Source organism: Myotis nattereri (assembly GCF_964212035.1).
Source record: "Myotis nattereri genome assembly, chromosome: 4".
Classification (NCBI taxonomy): domain Eukaryota; kingdom Metazoa; phylum Chordata; class Mammalia; order Chiroptera; family Vespertilionidae; genus Myotis; species Myotis nattereri.
The window spans coordinates 102,234,388-102,252,371 of record NC_138079.1 but is presented as its reverse complement, the minus strand read 5'-3'; the positions used below and the strand labels follow the sequence as shown (position 1 = coordinate 102,252,371).

At 53.3% G+C, this 17,984-nt stretch overlaps 1 protein-coding gene across 1 annotated transcript in view; it reads right to left on the bottom strand.

The window, feature by feature from the left end:
• The window catches only part of UNKL (unk like zinc finger), a gene marked incomplete at its 5' end in the record, with an annotated part of 49,386 nt that overhangs the window by 22,211 nt on the left and 9,191 nt on the right, over positions 1–17,984 (bottom strand). The window contains 7 exons of the mRNA XM_081089346.1: positions 3,579–3,641; positions 5,913–5,998; positions 6,655–6,739; positions 9,597–9,714; positions 10,735–10,870; positions 15,221–15,354; positions 15,760–15,936. Coding sequence (XP_080945472.1) covers positions 3,579–3,641; positions 5,913–5,998; positions 6,655–6,739; positions 9,597–9,714; positions 10,735–10,870; positions 15,221–15,354; positions 15,760–15,936 — 799 coding nt within the window. The remainder of the gene's footprint in view (positions 1–3,578; positions 3,642–5,912; positions 5,999–6,654; positions 6,740–9,596; positions 9,715–10,734; positions 10,871–15,220; positions 15,355–15,759; positions 15,937–17,984) is intronic.

The following is a 17,984-nucleotide window of genomic DNA, read 5'->3' as shown; positions in this document are numbered from 1 at the left end:
AAGTGGCGAACCCCTGGAGTTTGGTAACAGATGTGAATTGTATTTCCCCAATGACCAGTGGTGTTGAGCATCTTTTAATGTGCTTATGAGTTTTTTGTATATCTGCTTTGGAGAAATGTCTATTCAAGTCCTCAACCCATTTTTCAGTTGGATTGTTTTATTGCTGTTGAGTTGTAGGCGTTCTTGTTAAATTGTGCATGTTAACCCCTTATCATACACATGATTTGCAAATTTTTTCTCTCATTCCCGTGGGCTGCCCTTTCCTCTGTTGACAGTGTTCTTTGACACAAAAGTTTTTTTGTTTTCCAGCATTTTTGTACTAATTTGAGAGAGAGAGGAAGGGAGAGCAAAGGAGAAACATCCATGTGAGAGAGAAAAATTGACTGGCTACCTCCTACATGCCCCCTATTGGGTATGTGCTCTGGCTGGGAATTAAACCGATGACCTTTTGGTGCACGGGATGACACAACCAACTGAGCCACACCGGCCAGGGGACACACAAGTTTTTAATTTTGATGATGTGTGACGTCTATTTTCTCTTTTGTTGTCTGTGCTTTTGGTGTCATATCCAAGAAACCATCACCAACCCCAGTGTCATGCAGCTTTTCCGCCTGCCTGTTTTGAGCGGCAGGCTGGAGGAGAGCCACTCCCACCAACATGAGACACTTGGCCAAGTGGACCTTGGAGTGACTTAGGGTCTCACCAAAGTGATAACCTTGAAAGTGTGCATGTTACAACAGGCTGACGTAGTTCAGAGAGAAGGGGGGTCAGGAAGAATTAACCAATGAACTTACAGGTATGTATGCAAAACCCACGGACAGACAATAGTGCGGGAAAGGCCTGGGAGGGGACGGGTGCGGGTGGAGGGGATCAATAGGATGATGACTGTCCAACCATGGGGCTTGCACAGGGTGTGCTCTGGGCCTGGCTGCCTTACACTGGGTCTCTTGGGAGGAGCAAGAGTGAGTCCTGGGCTCGGGCACACCGGGGGTAGCGTCTCCGGCCTCTGCAGCCCACATGGATCATCTCCTGGGCCACGATGGTGCCTTAACTCTTCTGAGTCATGTGTCCCACCACGTGTGGCCTGGTAAGCAGGCTTCTGAGGAGGAGACCACCAGGAAGGAAGACGGGAACTGGGGAGGGGCCAGACTAAGCAGCAATTGAGCCACCTCAGTTTATCAACAAAAACTCTGGACAGAGAGGCACCTGGCACCCACTCCCACCAAATGGCCGAGGCCCCAGAAACAAGAGCCAGTCAGGGCTGGTAACACAGGGACAGTGGGGACCCATGGACCTGCAGCTGACACAGAGGAGATGGGAGGGGTCCCAGGGATGTATTGACCGGTGCCCATGTGCAGGGAAGGGGTCCCCAGGGCAGCCGCCTGTCTGAGAGAGCGCTGTGCCGCCTCAGCGTACCCTCCAGCCTTTCTACCTGAGCAGGAATCTGGGGGCAGGGAGTGAGGGGTGGGAGTAGGTCTTGGGGGGGTGCGGGGGGGAAGGCTGGCAACACTAACCTAGCCTAGGGACCCTTGCAGCTGGCCCTTTAATCCTGCCACCCTGGCGCTCGCTGCCCCTGGAGCCAGGCTTTGGGACGGAGTGGACGGGGTCTCTGAGCACAGGCAAGAGCTGGCTTGCAGATGAACGTGGCCAGTTTACTCACAGCGCCGAGTGGGGCAGGTGCCACCATGTGAGGCACAGCAGCTGGTGGGGGCAGCGCGACCCCAGGGCGGCTCACACACTGGGACCGCCCACCCTTTCCGGGGGCTGCTGGGCCCTGACTGGCATGGGGGTCTCTTGCCTTGCGACTTCCTCCCGCAGCCCTGAGACAGGCAATGTGCCCACTGGCCGCCTTATTCCTCACATGTCATGTTTCAGGTTCTTAATGAACATTCCGTCAAATTTCATCTCTTAAGGAAAAACCATCACAAAATAACTGAGTTGCATTTTTCCTTTCAACTAACTATCCTTCTGCCTCGTTCAAACGCCTGCTTCAGAAGCTCTGAAGAGAACACGTGACTACAGAAGCTGCTCAGACAGCCATTTGGAGAGAAATCTGCCCTGCGGGGAGGGGGGCGGGGCGCCCAGAAGACCAGGGAGAGGGGCTGTCAGGTAGGACCTTAAAGATCCCCAGACAGTGTGGGCCGATGAAGTCCTGCCGGAGGGGAGCCCCTGCTGCCTGCCCCCCTCGCCAGGCCTTCCGGATGTTTTCAGCTCTGCTGGTTACAGGGACGGATGAAAACAAGTGTTCTGAGTCCTTAAGGCACCGGTTTTGAAAAAAAGAAGAAAAAAAAAAGGTTTCTCCAGACAGACTAGGTTTGAACAAGCCTGAAAGCTGGGCTGGGCAGAACAGAGAGAAAGGTCCCGACTTTGCTGAAGCCTCGGGACAGGGGGCTCCGCTGGAAGCTCCCCCTCAGCCTCCCCGAGGAGGGGAAACAGTGAGCAACACCCCAAAGAACATCCTGACCATCATCTCAGGATGTGACAATAAGCTGTGGCCTGGAGCAGCGGTCGCCAACTGGTGGTCCGTGAGGTCCAAGAGGTTGGCGACCGCTGACCTAGAGAGACCAAGTCCATGATCCTGGATGCTGTCTGGGCTGACCTGTGTCCCCAGACCCTCCTATGTTCGAGTCCTGACCCCAGAACCCCGAGTGTGACGTTACCTGAACACGGGATCTTTAGCGCCCTGGGAATCGAGTTAAATTAGAGTGGGTCCTCATCACTGTGACTGGTGTCTTTATGAAAAGGGGAGATTTGGAGACAGACAACAGGCACAGGGGAGATGCTGCGAGGAGACAGGGAGAAGGCAGTGTCCCTGACCCCAGGCTTCCAGCCTCCACACTGCAGAGGACCCACTTCTGTTTCAGCTCCATCTGCAGCGCTTTGCTACAGCGGCCCCAGGACACTGATCAGAGCAGCTACTGGTGCTCATCTTACTTCCCCGCGGGGGAAACGTTCAAAGGTTTGGGTCTTATTATTTCCAAGGCACAGGCAGACCTTGTTTTATTGCACTTCGCAGATGTTACCTTTTTTTTTTTTTAAAACAAACTGAAGGCAAAACCCTCCAGCAGGAAAAAGATTACAACTCACCTGACATACTCGCTTTATTGCAGTGGTCTGGGAGCCAAACCACAACTTCTCCAAGGTCTGCCTACACGATGCAATTTTTTAAACATTAAAACAAAGGACACATGGAACAGACGACTTTAAGAAGATAATGAAAAACACAGTTAAACGCCCTGGCTGGGTAGCTCAGCTGGTTAGAGCATCATCCCGATATCAGGTTGCAGGTTTGATCCCCAGTCAGGGCACAAACAAAAGATGTGTGTGTGAATGCATAAATAAGTGGAACAACAAATTAATGTTTCTCTCTCTCTCTCTCTCTCTCTCTCGCTCTTTCTGTCTCACACAATCTCTCTCATCAATAAATTAACTAAGTAAATACGTAGTTAAATTACACGTGAACATTAACCAGGCCACTTTGTGTCAGGAGTGAGCATGACCAAGTTAGGAAGCCATAACCCAGGCCTGCTGTCCCGTGACCACAGGACGATGGAAATCCCGCCACAGGGGAATGGTACCTGCTTACTGTCGTGCTCACTGGCTTTCTGGCTGCCGTCAGCAGGTGAGTCCCTCCACTTTGCCTGCAACAGAAAAAAGAAAACATAGTTGATTAAAAATAAAAATACACAGAGACCCAAGCTTTGACAAATACTAAAGTCTCCTAACATAGAAAAAGCATTCAGATCTGCTAGCTCTGCATCGGTCCTCCTGGATTCCATTTCTTACACCTGGACTTTGACCTCTGACCTCCAGGCTAGGCTGTGTGAAGGTAGCATGCAGCTCCATACAACCTGAACCCACAACGGGGACAAACCCCAGACAAGCCTTTCACTACGGGGTCCCCTTCAGAGCTGGGGAGTTTTGGAAAGACTGACACCTGAGGCCAAGAATGACTTAGGGCAATCTCCTCCCCACCCCTGGGCAGGCGGCCCCTCCCCTCCCCTTCCAGAACACCACCTCTTTCTTTTGTTCTTTTTTTGTTAATCCTCACCGGAGGATATTTTTCCATTGATTTTTAGAGAGAATGGAAGGGAGGGGAGAGGCAGAGAGAAACACTGATATCAGAGAGACACGTTGATTGGCTGCCTCCTGCACGCCTGGCCGGGGAACCTGCAACCAAGGTACATGCCCTTGATTGGAATCGAACCTGGTACCCTTCAGTCCATAGGCCGACACTCTGTCCACCGAGCCAAACCGGCTAGGGTGAGGAGACCGGGTATCGAGCCTGCAACCCAGCATGTGCCCTGACTGGGAACTGAACCAGTAACCTCTTGGTGCAAGGGCCAACACTCAACCACTTAGCCATACCGGCTGGGCTCAAATCATTTTAACGAACACTTCTTAGAGGATTTTAGCTTCTTCCTCATTTTTCACTCCCAGCCCTCGGGTCCATGTGAATTGTCTCATGGAAAGACAACCAGGGCTGAGTCCCGCTAGAGAGGTGGTGGCTGCATCCTGTGAATGCACAAGATGCCACTGTTGTCCAGCTGGTGTGGCCCAGTGGTTGAGCGTCGACCTATGCACCAGGAGGTCACGATTGGATTCCTGGTCAGGGCACATGCCGGGGTTGGGGGTTCGATCCCCAGCCGATCAATGATTCTCTCTCATCACTGATATTTCTATTGCTCCCTCTCTGAAATCAATAAAAATATACATATAAACAAAAGATGCCACTGTTAACTTCGAAATGATTAAATTTGCATATATGAGTCTCTCCCAGTGTAACCGAAGACCTGTGAGGTGGCAAATCCAGGTGCAGCCCTTCCTACCCTTCCTAAGTGCTGGAGGGGCTCCCAGAACCCGGACCCTCAGTGCGGGCCTGACCCAGGGGGACCCTAAGTGTGGGCCTGACCCAGGGGGACCCTCAGTGCAGGGCTGACCTAGGGGGACCCTCAGTGCGAGGCCTGACCCAGGGGGACCCTAAGTGCGGGCCTGACCCAGGGAGGAGGATGGGCTCGCCTGTAAGAGCAGCCCAGCTCGCTGCCAAACTGAAGGAATTCAGCCTCGTCCGCAGCCAGATGCCACTTTCTTGGTGACTCCAACAGGACAAATGGAAACGCTCATGCACCCACGTCACCGAGCTCGCCTGAGGAAGAGGGTCCTCTCTGCCCCTCAAAACACCCCGCGTGAATGCACACATAGGCGGCCACGACCTTGGCAGTGAGGGCGGGACACCAGGTCTGAACCCTGTCCCCAACATCGTACTCTGTCCTCAGCGACATGGAGGTCCTAACCCAGCAGGGCCATCAGCTCCCAGAAGTGACCCCCCATCTCTCACTGCCTCTGCAAACCTCTAGGACCACCCTGACTGAGACCCAGGGGTGCTCAGGGTCAGGGACCTGCCCACGCCCGCCCTCAGCCGGCACCTCCCCTCCCAGGGGGCAGACAGCCCTCAGAGGACCCTGCTGGCTGTGGGCCCTTCCTTTACGGTCAGCCCAATACCGTGCATGCATGTGCGGGCAATATGCGAGCGCCTGGCAAACGGCAATCCTCTAGCGCAGCGGTTCTCAACCTGTGGGTCGCGACCCCTTCGGCGGTCGAACGACCCTTTCACAGGGGTCGCCTAAGACCATCCTGCATATCAGATATTTACATTACGATTCATTACAGTTATGAAGTAGCAACGAAAATAATTTTATGGTTGGGTCACAACATGAGGAACTGTATTTAAAGGGCCAGAAGGTTGAGAACCACTGCTCTAGCGTCTTCTAGGAGCTGCCAACCCAAAAGCAGATTGTCTTCAACTGCGTTACTCAGGAAGCACAACCATCTGCCCCTTACAATTTGATTTAAAACCAAAGGACAGAGTCAGCCGCCCACCAGGCAGCCCCCTCGGGGTGCCACCCACTCACGTTTCCAGGTGGGCCGCTGCTGGCCGTGGAGCTGCTGGTGGGCGTGAGGTCTCGGCAGCCCCAGTCGGTGGCCATTCCCAGGTTCTCTGGGGAAAGGGAGAGCAGGCTGTGAGCGGCTGCTGGCTTCGCAGGGTCATTGGCTAAAGGATCCCCTACAATTAGGGAAAGAGCCTGCACTGGCCTCGGAGAGGGCGTCTGAAACACCCGGGAGCTGTCAGGGCGACAGGACCCTCTAGTCTTCGGTGTGAGACGCGAGAGATTTGAGCATCAGAAACAATGTGAACTTTCAGCAAGAACAGCCACCCTCCCCACCCAAAGAACAAGCAGAAAGTAAACTGGAGCTGGCCAGTCTACACACACCTGGATCCCAACCCGCAGGCGTTCAGGAGGAAGCCGAGGGACACCAAGGGGGGGGGGGGGCCGGTCTGCGTGCACCCCCGTCACAGAGGCTCGCTTCTGCCTTTGGGAACATTCTATGGGCCCATCTGGCATCAAAACTAGCCCCGACCCACACAAACTGTGCCAGTGCCCAGCCACTGTACTCAGGAGCCCGGAACACCTGGAGGCAGGGCCCCTCTGGGCCCCACAAGGCCCAGCCTGCAACAGCTCCCACCCCAGGAACCCTGCTCCCCCGTCCTGAGAGCCGGCTCAGGATGAACAGAGTCGATGAGCCTGTGCGCTGTCTCCCCTGATGGGCTTACGGCAGCGGCTAAGCCAGAGCCCGCTGGGCGTCTGTACTTACTTTCCACATGTGCGAAGGCACAGAAAGGACCCCGAGGGCAGTAGCCGGTTTGGCGCATGTCGTTGCACTTTGTGGATTTGTAGATCTAGGAACAAACATAAAATAAAGTGGAGACTCGATTGGAAATGGGTTTCCGTGGGCAGCCCAGAGAGGATGCACCACAACATAGAGGACTAAGCTCCCAATCGCAACGGGAGTCTTCAGAAGAGAGGGGTGTGGGCGTGGCCTCCTCTCTGAAGGCCTGCAGTCCCAAACCCCCTCCTCAGCACAGGGCCAGCCAGTCCGGGGACGAGGGCCTGGAGCACCTGTCCTTAAAGCCACACACTCAGCTTCTCCACGTGGCGTTTTCTGAAAGATGCACCTGCTTCAGTGCCTGGTACACAGCAGGTGCATTTCAAGAAATGCCTGTTAAATGAACACGTGTCCACTCCATGCCCAGACCCAATCCACCCCACTTGGGTCGAAGATACTCTCGTGCTGTCAACAACACCGGGGTCTGGCCCCGCAGCACATGGGACCCAGGAGCAGCAGACCAGCCTCAGGGCTGCAGATGCGCCTTGTGGGCGTTGCCACGGCAGGATCTCTGCACTCCTGCCCAGACCCCACACCGACACCTCACCACCCTCCTTCCTTCCCCACCTGCTCAGTTCCCTTGACTCAACTGTCTGCTAGGCAACCACACCAACAAAAACAATTTCAAAGGGTCTCAAATTCACTAAAAACATCAGAAAGCTACATGTCATTGTATGTGCATTTTAAAGCACAGCGCTTTCAGGAAATAAAATGCAATGACCACCCTTTGGATGAGGTCCCCACCCCTTCCTGCAGCCCAGGGCAGCCTCTAGTGCACACAGCGCTAGGCTTGCTGGTGCTCAGTGACCCCTGAGGGAAGGTCATGCTAACTATTCTGAGTTTTGTCTTGCTTAAGTGTCAACAAATGTAATGTATGCACCAAGGCGTGTGTGTAAAAACAGATGGACACCCCAGAGCTAACATGGTATGTGACACAGGACATCACACGTCAATCGGTGCGGCTGCAACTCCACAGGCAGGCCTGAAATAAGACCAGGTGCAAATGCCCCAAGGGTGCCACTGGTTCACTCATTTTCTTCTCGATTAAGTCACAACATTAAGAGTAAACACAGTTAAGTAAAAATTCACTGGTGTCCATGGGTTTTCAGTCCCAATTCTGCACCTACATGAGCCATATAAAAAGAAGAGAATGAGCCCCGACCGGTTTGGCTCACTGGATAGAGCGTCGCCTGTGGACTGAAGGGTCCCAGGTTCGATTCCGGTCAAGGGCATGTACCTTGGTTGCGGGGACATCCCCAGTGGGGGGAGCGGGGGGGGGGGGGTGCAGGAGGCAGCTGATTGATGTTTCTCTCTCATCGATGTTTCTCTCTATCCCTATCCCTTCCTCTCTGTAAAAAAAATCAATTAAATATATTTAAAAAAAGAAAAAAAGAGCATGAGCCCTGGCCAGTGTAGCTCTGTGGTTAGAGCATCGGTCGGTGCACCAAAGGGTCGCAGGTTTGATTCCCGGTCAGGGGCATGTACCTGGATTGCAGCTTCAGTCCCTGGCCCTGGGCAAGGGTGGGAGACAACTAATCAATGTGTCTTTCTCACATCAATGTTTCTCTCTCCCTCCCTCCCTCCCTTCTCTCTATTTAAATCAACTGAAAAATGTCCTTGGGTGAGGATTAACAAAACAAAACAAAAAAAAGGAAGAGCATGAGTCTGGGAAATAGGTAAGAGCCAGAGTGCTGAGCCACAGAAATGAACGGGACAGTCGTGACCTCAGGGTGAGAGCCAGAGGGGAGGTGAGACTTTTTATTCAAACACTCTGGTGTGAACAAGCACAGCATTTTTCTGAGTTTCCAAACTCCAATGAAGAAATGATCATGTGACTAGAAGAGGAGAAAATAAAAACCTGAGACCGGCTGTGGTGGGGCCTGCAATGCAGGTCTAGGCTTGAGAGAGACGGCCTGGAGGTGAAGGCTGGACTTCTATCCAAGTTCACACAAGCCCGGAGCCTGCTGCTCAGCAACAGCTCAGCGCCTTCCGCCCAGCGCCCGAGGCAGCCATTTGCCCGAGGAGGACAACTCACTCCTGACCAGGCTGTGCAGGCCCCCGGCAGCCCTCCTCCGCCACCCACTGGCCCTGCCTCCCCTCTAGGCCCGTGGAGTTCAGCACATGAGCCCACCCCTCAGTTCACAGGGATCAGCACACACATTACCATCCCTGTGGGTGGACATCCACCCTCTCACCCTTGACCCCTCCCGCAGCCCAGCCCTGGCCCCCACCCTCCTTGGGCGCCGTGCTCTCCTGCAAACTCAGGCTCTGAAGGGGGTTTGTTGGCTTAGTCATTTTGAACACAAATCCACGTGAGCTCTGGCTAGCTGAGCAGGCTCTGGCTGTCACACCCTGCACGATCCAAAGGAAGGACTGACCTTGACCAACTCCTGGGAGGGGACCTCGGTGCCCCTCGAACGTCTTGCCCGGTAAGTGTCTGTTTGCCTGGCCTTGGCCACTCGGGATAATGACAACGTGACCTACGGCGGGGGCCCTGGGCCCCACGGCATCAACTCGACCCGGTCAGCCACGTCTCCACAGCCGACCCCCAACAAAAACCCGAGACACCAAGGCTCAGGTGACAAAGGCCCCGGGAGAAGTGAGTGCTGTCCGTCATTCCCTGGGAGAGGACAGCTGGAAGCTCACGCCGGGCCTCCCCAGGCCCTGCCCCCTGGGGATGCTGCCCTTTGCTGACTTCACTCTGTGCCCTTACAGTGTAACGAGCCCTAAATGCGGACCTAATGGCTTTGCTGAGCCCTGTGAGTCTCTAGAGAGACCCCCCCAAACATAGCAAGGAGCCACCAGACCCACCCTCTCCAGGCTTTGGTTACGCTGACCGGCTAGCTGGAGCCCCGCCTCCGCGCTCGTACCTCAGGGTGGAACTGCTGCTCCGTGCGTGAATGGCAGTACTGACAGCTGTCCCCACTGTCACACCTCGAGGGCTCACCCCACTCATCGCCGTGCTTCACGCTGGGGCACGGAGTGGACCTGGGCGACAGGGGGAGTCACAGGAGGGTCTAGAGAAGACCAGCTTTGTGCGTGCCGGGGGTGCTGGTCTACCCGCCTGCCGCCGGGCTCGCCTCTCAGGACGGTGCACCCACAGGCACACGGCCCCTGCAAGGGCGGCCTCTTTCCCTCTGAGGACAGGCAAGCGCAGGGTGAGTGTCATCTGGACCCAGACAGTACTCAGGAGCCCCGGGGTTATTTTCCACAGAAACTAAAGGGAGTCTAATTCGGGGCTCCCCACGCTGGCGTGAGCAGCATCTCGGAGAAGCGGCCGGACCTCCCGAAGCCAGGAGGCGGCGAGCCCATCTTTTCTCGAGGTTGTTTCAGAATTGGATGTGAGGCCCTGGCCGCTTGGCTCAGTGGATAGAGCGTCAGCCTGCGGACTGAAGAGTCCCAGGTCCGATTCCGGCCAAGGGCACATGCCTGGGTTGCAGGCTCGATCCCCAGTAGGGGGCGTGCAGGAGGCAGCCGATCAATGATTCTCTCTCGTCATTGAGGTTTTTTTTTCTCTTTCTCCCTCTCCCTTCCTCTCTGAAATCAACAAAGAAATTTTAAAAAATTGGATGTGAGACTTTTCCCTACACTATGAAAAGTCTAACCGAAATCCTCCCTTTGTCGTGTACTTGGCAGCATTATTGTAACTTGTTCGGTTTCATAGAAAAAATACCACCAGTGGTAAGACTTTTTGTTTTCTTGGTTTTTTTAATCTTTATTTTCTAACCCTTCCATATGCAGTAAACTCACTTTACCTTCTCCAGCTAGTATTTGGTCACTAAAACTTAGCCTACTAAGTTAGGCTCTCTGCTCCCTGACTGTGAAATGACTCAGAGGAAGAACAATGACAGGAACCCAACTCTCCACAGAGACAGCGGATCCCCAGGCAAGGGAGGGGGCAGCAGGTAAGCAGAGGGGCTCTTTGCTCAAAGGAAAAGAGGGACAAGAAGCTCAGGGCCTGGAGGGGGAAGGAGGCAAAGGCCCAGGGGCCTGTGGGCACGGGCTCACCGATACTGGAACCTCCTGGGGTTCCGCCGCCTGTCCCTGCTGTTATGGTAGTGGGGACACGCATAGCCCTGGCGGCAGAGGCGTGGCGGCTTCGGGCACTGCTCGGTCTTGTAGCTGCCCAGCACGAAGTTGGTGTCTGAAAAACAGGAGTCCACATGTAACCGAATACACGCATGCTCACAGCACATGTGTTCGTAGCAGCCCTAGTCATACAGCCAAAAGGATACACACCCAAGTGTCCATCCACAGAGGAAGGAAGAAACACAGTGCTCCATCCGTACAGAGGCATAGTGTTCGGCCATGAAAAGGAATGAAGCACAGACACAAGCTACAGTGTGGGTGAACCTCAAACACATGGTGCTCAGTGCAAGAGGCTACACACCAAAGACCACATATGTGTGATTGCACTTATAGGGAATGTGGAGAACAGGCAACTCCACAGACAGAAGGTAGACGAGTGGTTGCCGGGCTGGGGGAAGGGAGAGGAGGGAGTGACTTATGATGGCTATGGGGCTGCTGTGGGGAAGCCAGACAGAGGGTGGAACCAGAGAAAGGTGTTGGTTGCACATCTGAATATACCACAAACCACTGAGACACACACTTCAAAATGGTTCGCTTTAGCCCTGGCATAAACAATGGACTCTGGGTGATCACGCGTTCACACAGGTTCAAGACTGTACCCAGTGTCCCTCTGTGGTGAGGACGTGGGCATGTGGGGGCAAAGGGCTCTCTGTACTTTCCACTCATGTCAAACCTAAAACTCCTCTAAAACCTAAAGTCTATGTTTTAAATGATTAACTTCATGTATCTGGATTTTATCTCCAAAGCAAAAACACACAGAAAGCCACCAGGGTCATTTAAAAGCAGTAGCCAGCCCTAGCTGGTTTGGCTCAGTGGATAGAGTGTCGGCCTGCGGACTGAAGGGTTCAATTCTGGTCAAGGGCACATGCCCGGGTTGCGGGCTCAGTCCCCAGTGGGGGGGACGTGCAGGAGGCAGCGGATCAATGATTCTCTCTCATCATTGATGTTTCTATCTCTCTCTCCCTCTCCCTTCTTCTCTAAAATCAATAAAATATATATTTTTTAAAAAAGCTGTAACCAATGAGAGGATTCCTAAAACTCCTATCCTCTCTTGGGCTGGTTAATAACTAATACCTTATTACATATCTGGGTTTTATTTCAATTACAGCTGACATTCAATATTATTTCATACTAGTGTACAGCACAGTGGTTAGGCATTTACACAATTTACGAGTGATCCCCCCGATAAGTCTAGTACCCACCTGACAGCAGACATAGTTATAATATTGGCCATGTTCCCTATGCTGTGCTTTACATCCACGTGATTATTTTGTAACTAGCAATTTACTTATTAATATGCTGTTGTTTTTAAATGCATCTGCTCGGTGGGCTAAACATTGGTAACTGAGGAACCAGCAGGAGGGTGGGAGGGGCGAGTCCTGCCCACGGTGCAGGTGAGAGCAGCAACGCTATGCACAGGGTACGTTACATGACCATACCACCCGTCCAGGCCACATTCAGCTTCAAATTGCTTCTTACATGACAAGTGATGCTAGCCACACAGCAGGGCATAGAGACAACCAAAGGGGTTTGAGCAACAAGAAAGCTGACTTTAAGACATTTATTCACAAGTACTGACTGAGTGCCTGGGACAGATACGAGGTCCTGTGCCAAGTGGCATGAAACACACATAAATGAACTGCATGACAATAATCGTGAGACACAGAGGCTCACAGGTGTCCTTCAGTAGGTGAACGGATAAATAAACCACAGTCCATCCACACCAGGGAATATTATTCAGTGACAAAAAGAAATGAGTTATCAAGCAATGAAAAGACAGGAAGGAACCTTGAATTCATATTACTAAGTGAAAGAAGCCAGTCTGAAAAGGCCACACTTGGATGATTCTGGAAAAGGCAAAACTACCAGAGACAAAACAATGGAATAAAGATCAGTGGTCATCGGGCCTGTGTGGCTCAGTGGTTGAGTGTCGACCTATGAACCAGGAGGTCATGGTTCGATTCCTGGTCAGGGCACAGTCCCCCGTAGGGTGTGTGCAGGAGGCAGCCAGTCAATGATTCTCTCTCTCTCTCTCCCGCTCCCTTCCATAAAATACATTGAAAAAAAAGAGAGAGAGAGAGAATACACAGCTCCATGTGAAATGAAGTGAAACAGTAAAAACAATTTAAAAGGAAAAAAAAAAAAAGAGAGAGAAAAGCTCAGTGGTCTCCAGGGGGTGGGGGGACAGAGGGACGACTAGGCTGACAGAATTTTTAGGGCAGTGACACTACTCTGTGCGATGCTACATGAATAGATACACATCATTATACATTCGTCCAAATCCAGAGAATGGACAGCACCAGGGTTAGCCTAAAGTAAACTGCGGAGGTTAATAATAATGCATCGCTCTTGGTTCACCAACGGTAATAATGCACATAATGCAAGATGTTCAAACTGAGGGAACCTGGGAGGGGGCATGGAAACTCTGTACTATCCGTGCAAGTGCAAATTTTCTGTAAACCAAAAACTTCCCTAAAAAATAAAATCTACGGCCCGAGCTGTTTGGCTCAATGAATAGAGCATCGGCCTGGGGACTGAAAGGTCCCAGGTTCGATTCCAGTCAAGGGCAGATGCCCAGGTTGTGGGCTCGATCCCCAGTAGGGGGCGTGCAGGAGGCAGCCGATCCATGACTCTCTCTCATCATCGATGTTTCTATCTTTCCCTCTCCCTCTCTGAAATCAATAAAAATATATTTAAAATAAATAAATAATTAAAATAAAATGAAATCTACTAATTAACAATCTAAACCACCACCTATGGGTGAAAAACAAAAACATGGAAAGACAGTGTGCAATGGCTCTTCTGAAGAAGAAGGTGGTTTCAGCGCCACTGGTGGTGTCTAGAGCAGCGGTTGCCAACCTTTCGGGCCTCACGGATCACCAGTGGTCCCCGGACAGCCGGTTGGCGACCGCTGATCTCGAGCACTTGGAAAAGGGAAGCCAGAGCACCTGAACCAGACAGACTCCTGACCCAAACCCAGGTGCAGGCACCAAGGTTACTCCGTAGGGCCCTGCGAAGCTTTGGGCCAGCCTGCCATCACCTCCTCCCACTGTCCTTCCTCAAGCTCAGCCCCTGATGGTGCTGGGGACCGTCGCCCACACCTGCGCTGTGAACCAGAGCACCGGCTTTAGCAGGTAGAAGTCAGGGATTTTCCGATCAGGGAGGCCTACCAGCTGGGAAACAAGAAATGGAACGTTCTCAAAGGCGTTTTCCAGAAAAAAACAAAAAATCCTGAGTGAAGCAATTATCCTGGATGCTAGGGAGCGGGGAGCTGGGCACACAGCGTTTCCCGTGGGGAGATCTGCCCCCAGCAGTGACATCACAACATGGGGAGGACCTCAACAGCACACGCGGTCGCCCTGAAACTTGGAGCAGGGCCCCTGGGCCCCCTCCACATCCCAGACGAGGCCAAGGCCATGGTCCTCAGTCCTGGTTGAGCCAGGGGCCCAGTCCCGAGTCCTCGGTGCTGGCCACGCAGGTGCCACACACAGTGCCAGGGCCAGAGCGGGGGAGCAGGAGGTGGGAGGGGAATCCGGAAAGGCCTGTGCCATCACCTTTATTAATTCACCCCTGGAACCGCAGCCCCAGCACAGACATCCTGTGAGCAGAGGAACTCACTGCTCACGGGACTACAGCCCCGCAGCGTGGTTCATGCATGTTCAAGCATGAGAGTCAGTGAAGGAAGGTGGGGGAGACACAGCATTACTCAGAGGGGTTTTCTTAAACCCTCACTGCTCTTTGGGATGCTCTGAAACAGGCAAATCCAAGGACAGAACGCAGACCAGTGGGGGCCAGGGACCAGGGAGGGACTACTTAATGGGGACTGGGTTTCCATCCAGGAGATGGAATGTTCTAGAACTAGAGAGTGTTGGTCGCACAACATTGGGAATGGACTAAATGCCACTGAATCGTTCACGTTAAAATGGTTAAAATGACAAATTTATATGATGTATATTTTACCACAAAAAAAAAAGATTTCACTGCCCATCGCCATCATCTGTGGAGGCTGCCAGGGGTAGGGCCCCACAGTCCCAAGGGATATGGCCATATTTCAAACAAACCCCCAGGGACCTAAGGCTGCTGATCTGAAGGCCATGCAGAGGCCCACAGGGCAGGGTAGGGAGTGCCATGAACAGCAGCCCGGTTCTGGGAGGGCCCATGTGGTAAGGAGCTGTGCCAGCTGTGCACCCTCCCCCCAGAGAAGCCGTGGTGTGAAGTGGCCGGGTGGCCGGATGCCTGAGCTCAGACCCCCCTCAGTCCCAACAGCCCCCACAGCCCCAGGACCGAGGGTAAAGTACTCGACTCAGTGAGTCCCAGTTTCCCCCATCTGATCTACAAACGAGGTCACTTTACAAACAGTGCTCGGGGCTGCCCTGCCCACCCTCAGTGGCGGCCATGGGGTTACCTTGCCACCGGGGGTCCTCGCCCAGGATCTTCTCGATCATGGCCTGGCTGGCTAAGACCCCAGGCTGCAGATCAGGGATGCCATCCCCACCGCCGAGCTGGCCGTTCTGCAAGGCTTCCTGGGCCTGCAGCTCCCTGCGACCAAACAACACAGCGATTACGGCTCTGGAGTGTGTCCAAGCCCTTCCCGAAGGTGGAAGACTCATTTGGTTCTATCACTTTAAGGAGCCCCCATATGTCCCTGGAGGGGCTGGCGGGCTGGAGGGTTCAGGACAGTATCCTGCATCCCTCGGGCACCCCCCTGCCCTGGGACAACGGTCTTGACCCAAATCCTAATGACTTGAGAGCTGGGTGTGTTTAGTAAGGATTCGCTCATCGCCTTCATCCCCTAGGGAACTCCCCATTGCACGAGTCAGAAGGAAGGAAACTTTTTAGAATAAAATCAAAGCCCAGGAAAAGAGCTGCTTAGGACCAGTGATGCCTAAAACTCTGGGGAAGTGAGCCGGTTCCCCGCCTACCCGGGGCGGGATGCCCACTCACCGGATGTCACACACTGGGGGCCGCAGGTCCAGGGGGCCGTGGGCGAAGGCGCAGTGCGGCCCGTTCTTCACGCAGTGGCCCCGGGCGTCGGTCTCGTGGATGCACGTGCCCGTCTTGTAGTAGCGCAGGTGGTACTTGCGCTCGGTGTCGCCGGTTGTCCGGTGCAGGTACGGACACCTGGGGAGCAGAGGGGGGACACAGGCCGTCTGGGCCTTAGGGCCTGGGAGCCAGGCCATGGCTGGAGGAGGACGCTGGTGGGAGACAGGCCAGGAGAGAAGCGAATGGGATGGAGGGACGAGAGGGGCAGTCACACAGGCCAGGGGCGGCTGCGAGCCGCTCGCTCCCTGAGAGGGCCACACGGTCTCAGGCTGCCGAGCACTGACCCGGTCCCACGCTGCAGGGAGGCAGCAGCTGCAGATGTGGTTGAGAAGGATTCAGTCCATGTGCAACATGGGGACTGCGCCTGCCGTGAGGTGGTCCCCCAGACAAGGCACACGGCAGGAGGGGAAGAGAGACACAAGGGATCCTTGTGGCAATGACCCCTTGAGCAGCCTGAGAGTCAAGGCAGGGCCAGTTGCTACAAGTCCCCAAATCCAAGGACAGTGAGGCTTGGGAAAGGTCCACTCCCACCTTGCTGTCTGGCAGGCTGTGGACTTGGACCTGGATGCTGGGGGGGCCCGGTGGGCATGGCTCCCCACGCAAAGCACAGATGGGTGGCGCTTTGCCACCTTACAGGACCCAAAAGTAAAGTAACAAACGACTTAGTGAGCATCCATTCTAAACCCTTATCTTATGAGGAAACTAGGCTCAGAGTGCAGACAGCTCACCCCAGACCTAACTGAGCACCTGGGTGGGCAGGGCCTAAGGGGAGACAGACACAGGGCGCCAGGTAAGTCCCAGGTCACTGGAGCCAACCAAGCAGAAGGCAGGTTAGAAGGCCGCTGGGAGCCCAGATCACACCCAGAAGAGCTGGATGAAGGATTTCCAGAGATGTCTGTGCACCACGATCGTGGCAGCATGATGCTCACTAGCTCAGAGCCGGAAAGGACCCAATGCCCATCAGCTGATGAACAGATAAGCAAAGCGTAGGCTATGCAGACAACAGAATACTATCCAGCCATAAAAGAACAAAGTACTGACACACGCTACGTGGATGAAACCTGTAAAACCTCATGCTAAGTGAGAGATGCCAGGCACAAAAGGACACATATCACGTATTCCACTCACATGGGGTCCCTAGAACAGTCAGATTCATCGGGACAGGAAACAGAGGAGGTTACCAAGGGCTGGAAGAGGGGCGAATGCGGAGTGACTTCTCATGGGAACAGAATTTCTGTTTGCCGTGATGGAAGGAATTTAGAAATAGTGATGATGGTTGTCTAACACTGTGAATGTAACTGATGCCGCTGAAGTGTACGTTTGAAAATGGCAAATACTGCCCTTGTCGGTTGGGCGTCGTCCCATGTACCAAGAGGCTGCCAGTTCTATCCCCAGGCAAAGGCCCAGGCCCAGGGTTGCAGGCTCAATCCCTGGTAGGGGACTGCGGGAGGCTGCTGATTGATGTGTCGCTCTCACATCAATGTTCCTCTCTTTCTAAAAACCAATTAAAACTCTTTAAAAAAAGAATTACTATCGTATCACTATGTATTAGTATGAAAAGGAGGTGTTGTGCATACACACAGCACTCTACGTGCCCACAGAGAAGATGACTGTTCCCTTTATGTTCCCAGCAAGGAGTTCCAAGAAACATTTTGGGGAGATATAAGGGACATGACAAAATATTAGCATAATTACTATCTCCTAATTGACACACCCTTGCCTAAAATCCCTATTATAAAGTTACAGTTTAATATATATACGATATATTTTATATATATTTCAAGCTCCTCCAAGCCCTTCCCTGTGTCCGCACACAGCGCTGCCATGTAACAGAGTTTCTGGCACCCGGGACCGGAGGATGTCATGGAGAACCCTCTGCCACGCCAGGGAACCTGATCTAGAACACAGGACCCCTCCCCGTTTACTCATACAGATTGCTATCATCATAAATAAAGAACTTGAAGAAATAAAGAGGCCAGGAATTCACAGAACAATAGACTAGGGAAATAAACAAAGAATCTACAAGACAAAAAAATGTCATGGGTCATGACCACTGGGAGGCACTTGGCATGGAAAGCCCCCTGCTCCAGGGCAGGACCCAGAGCGGGGCTGCGGCTGCGGAGAAG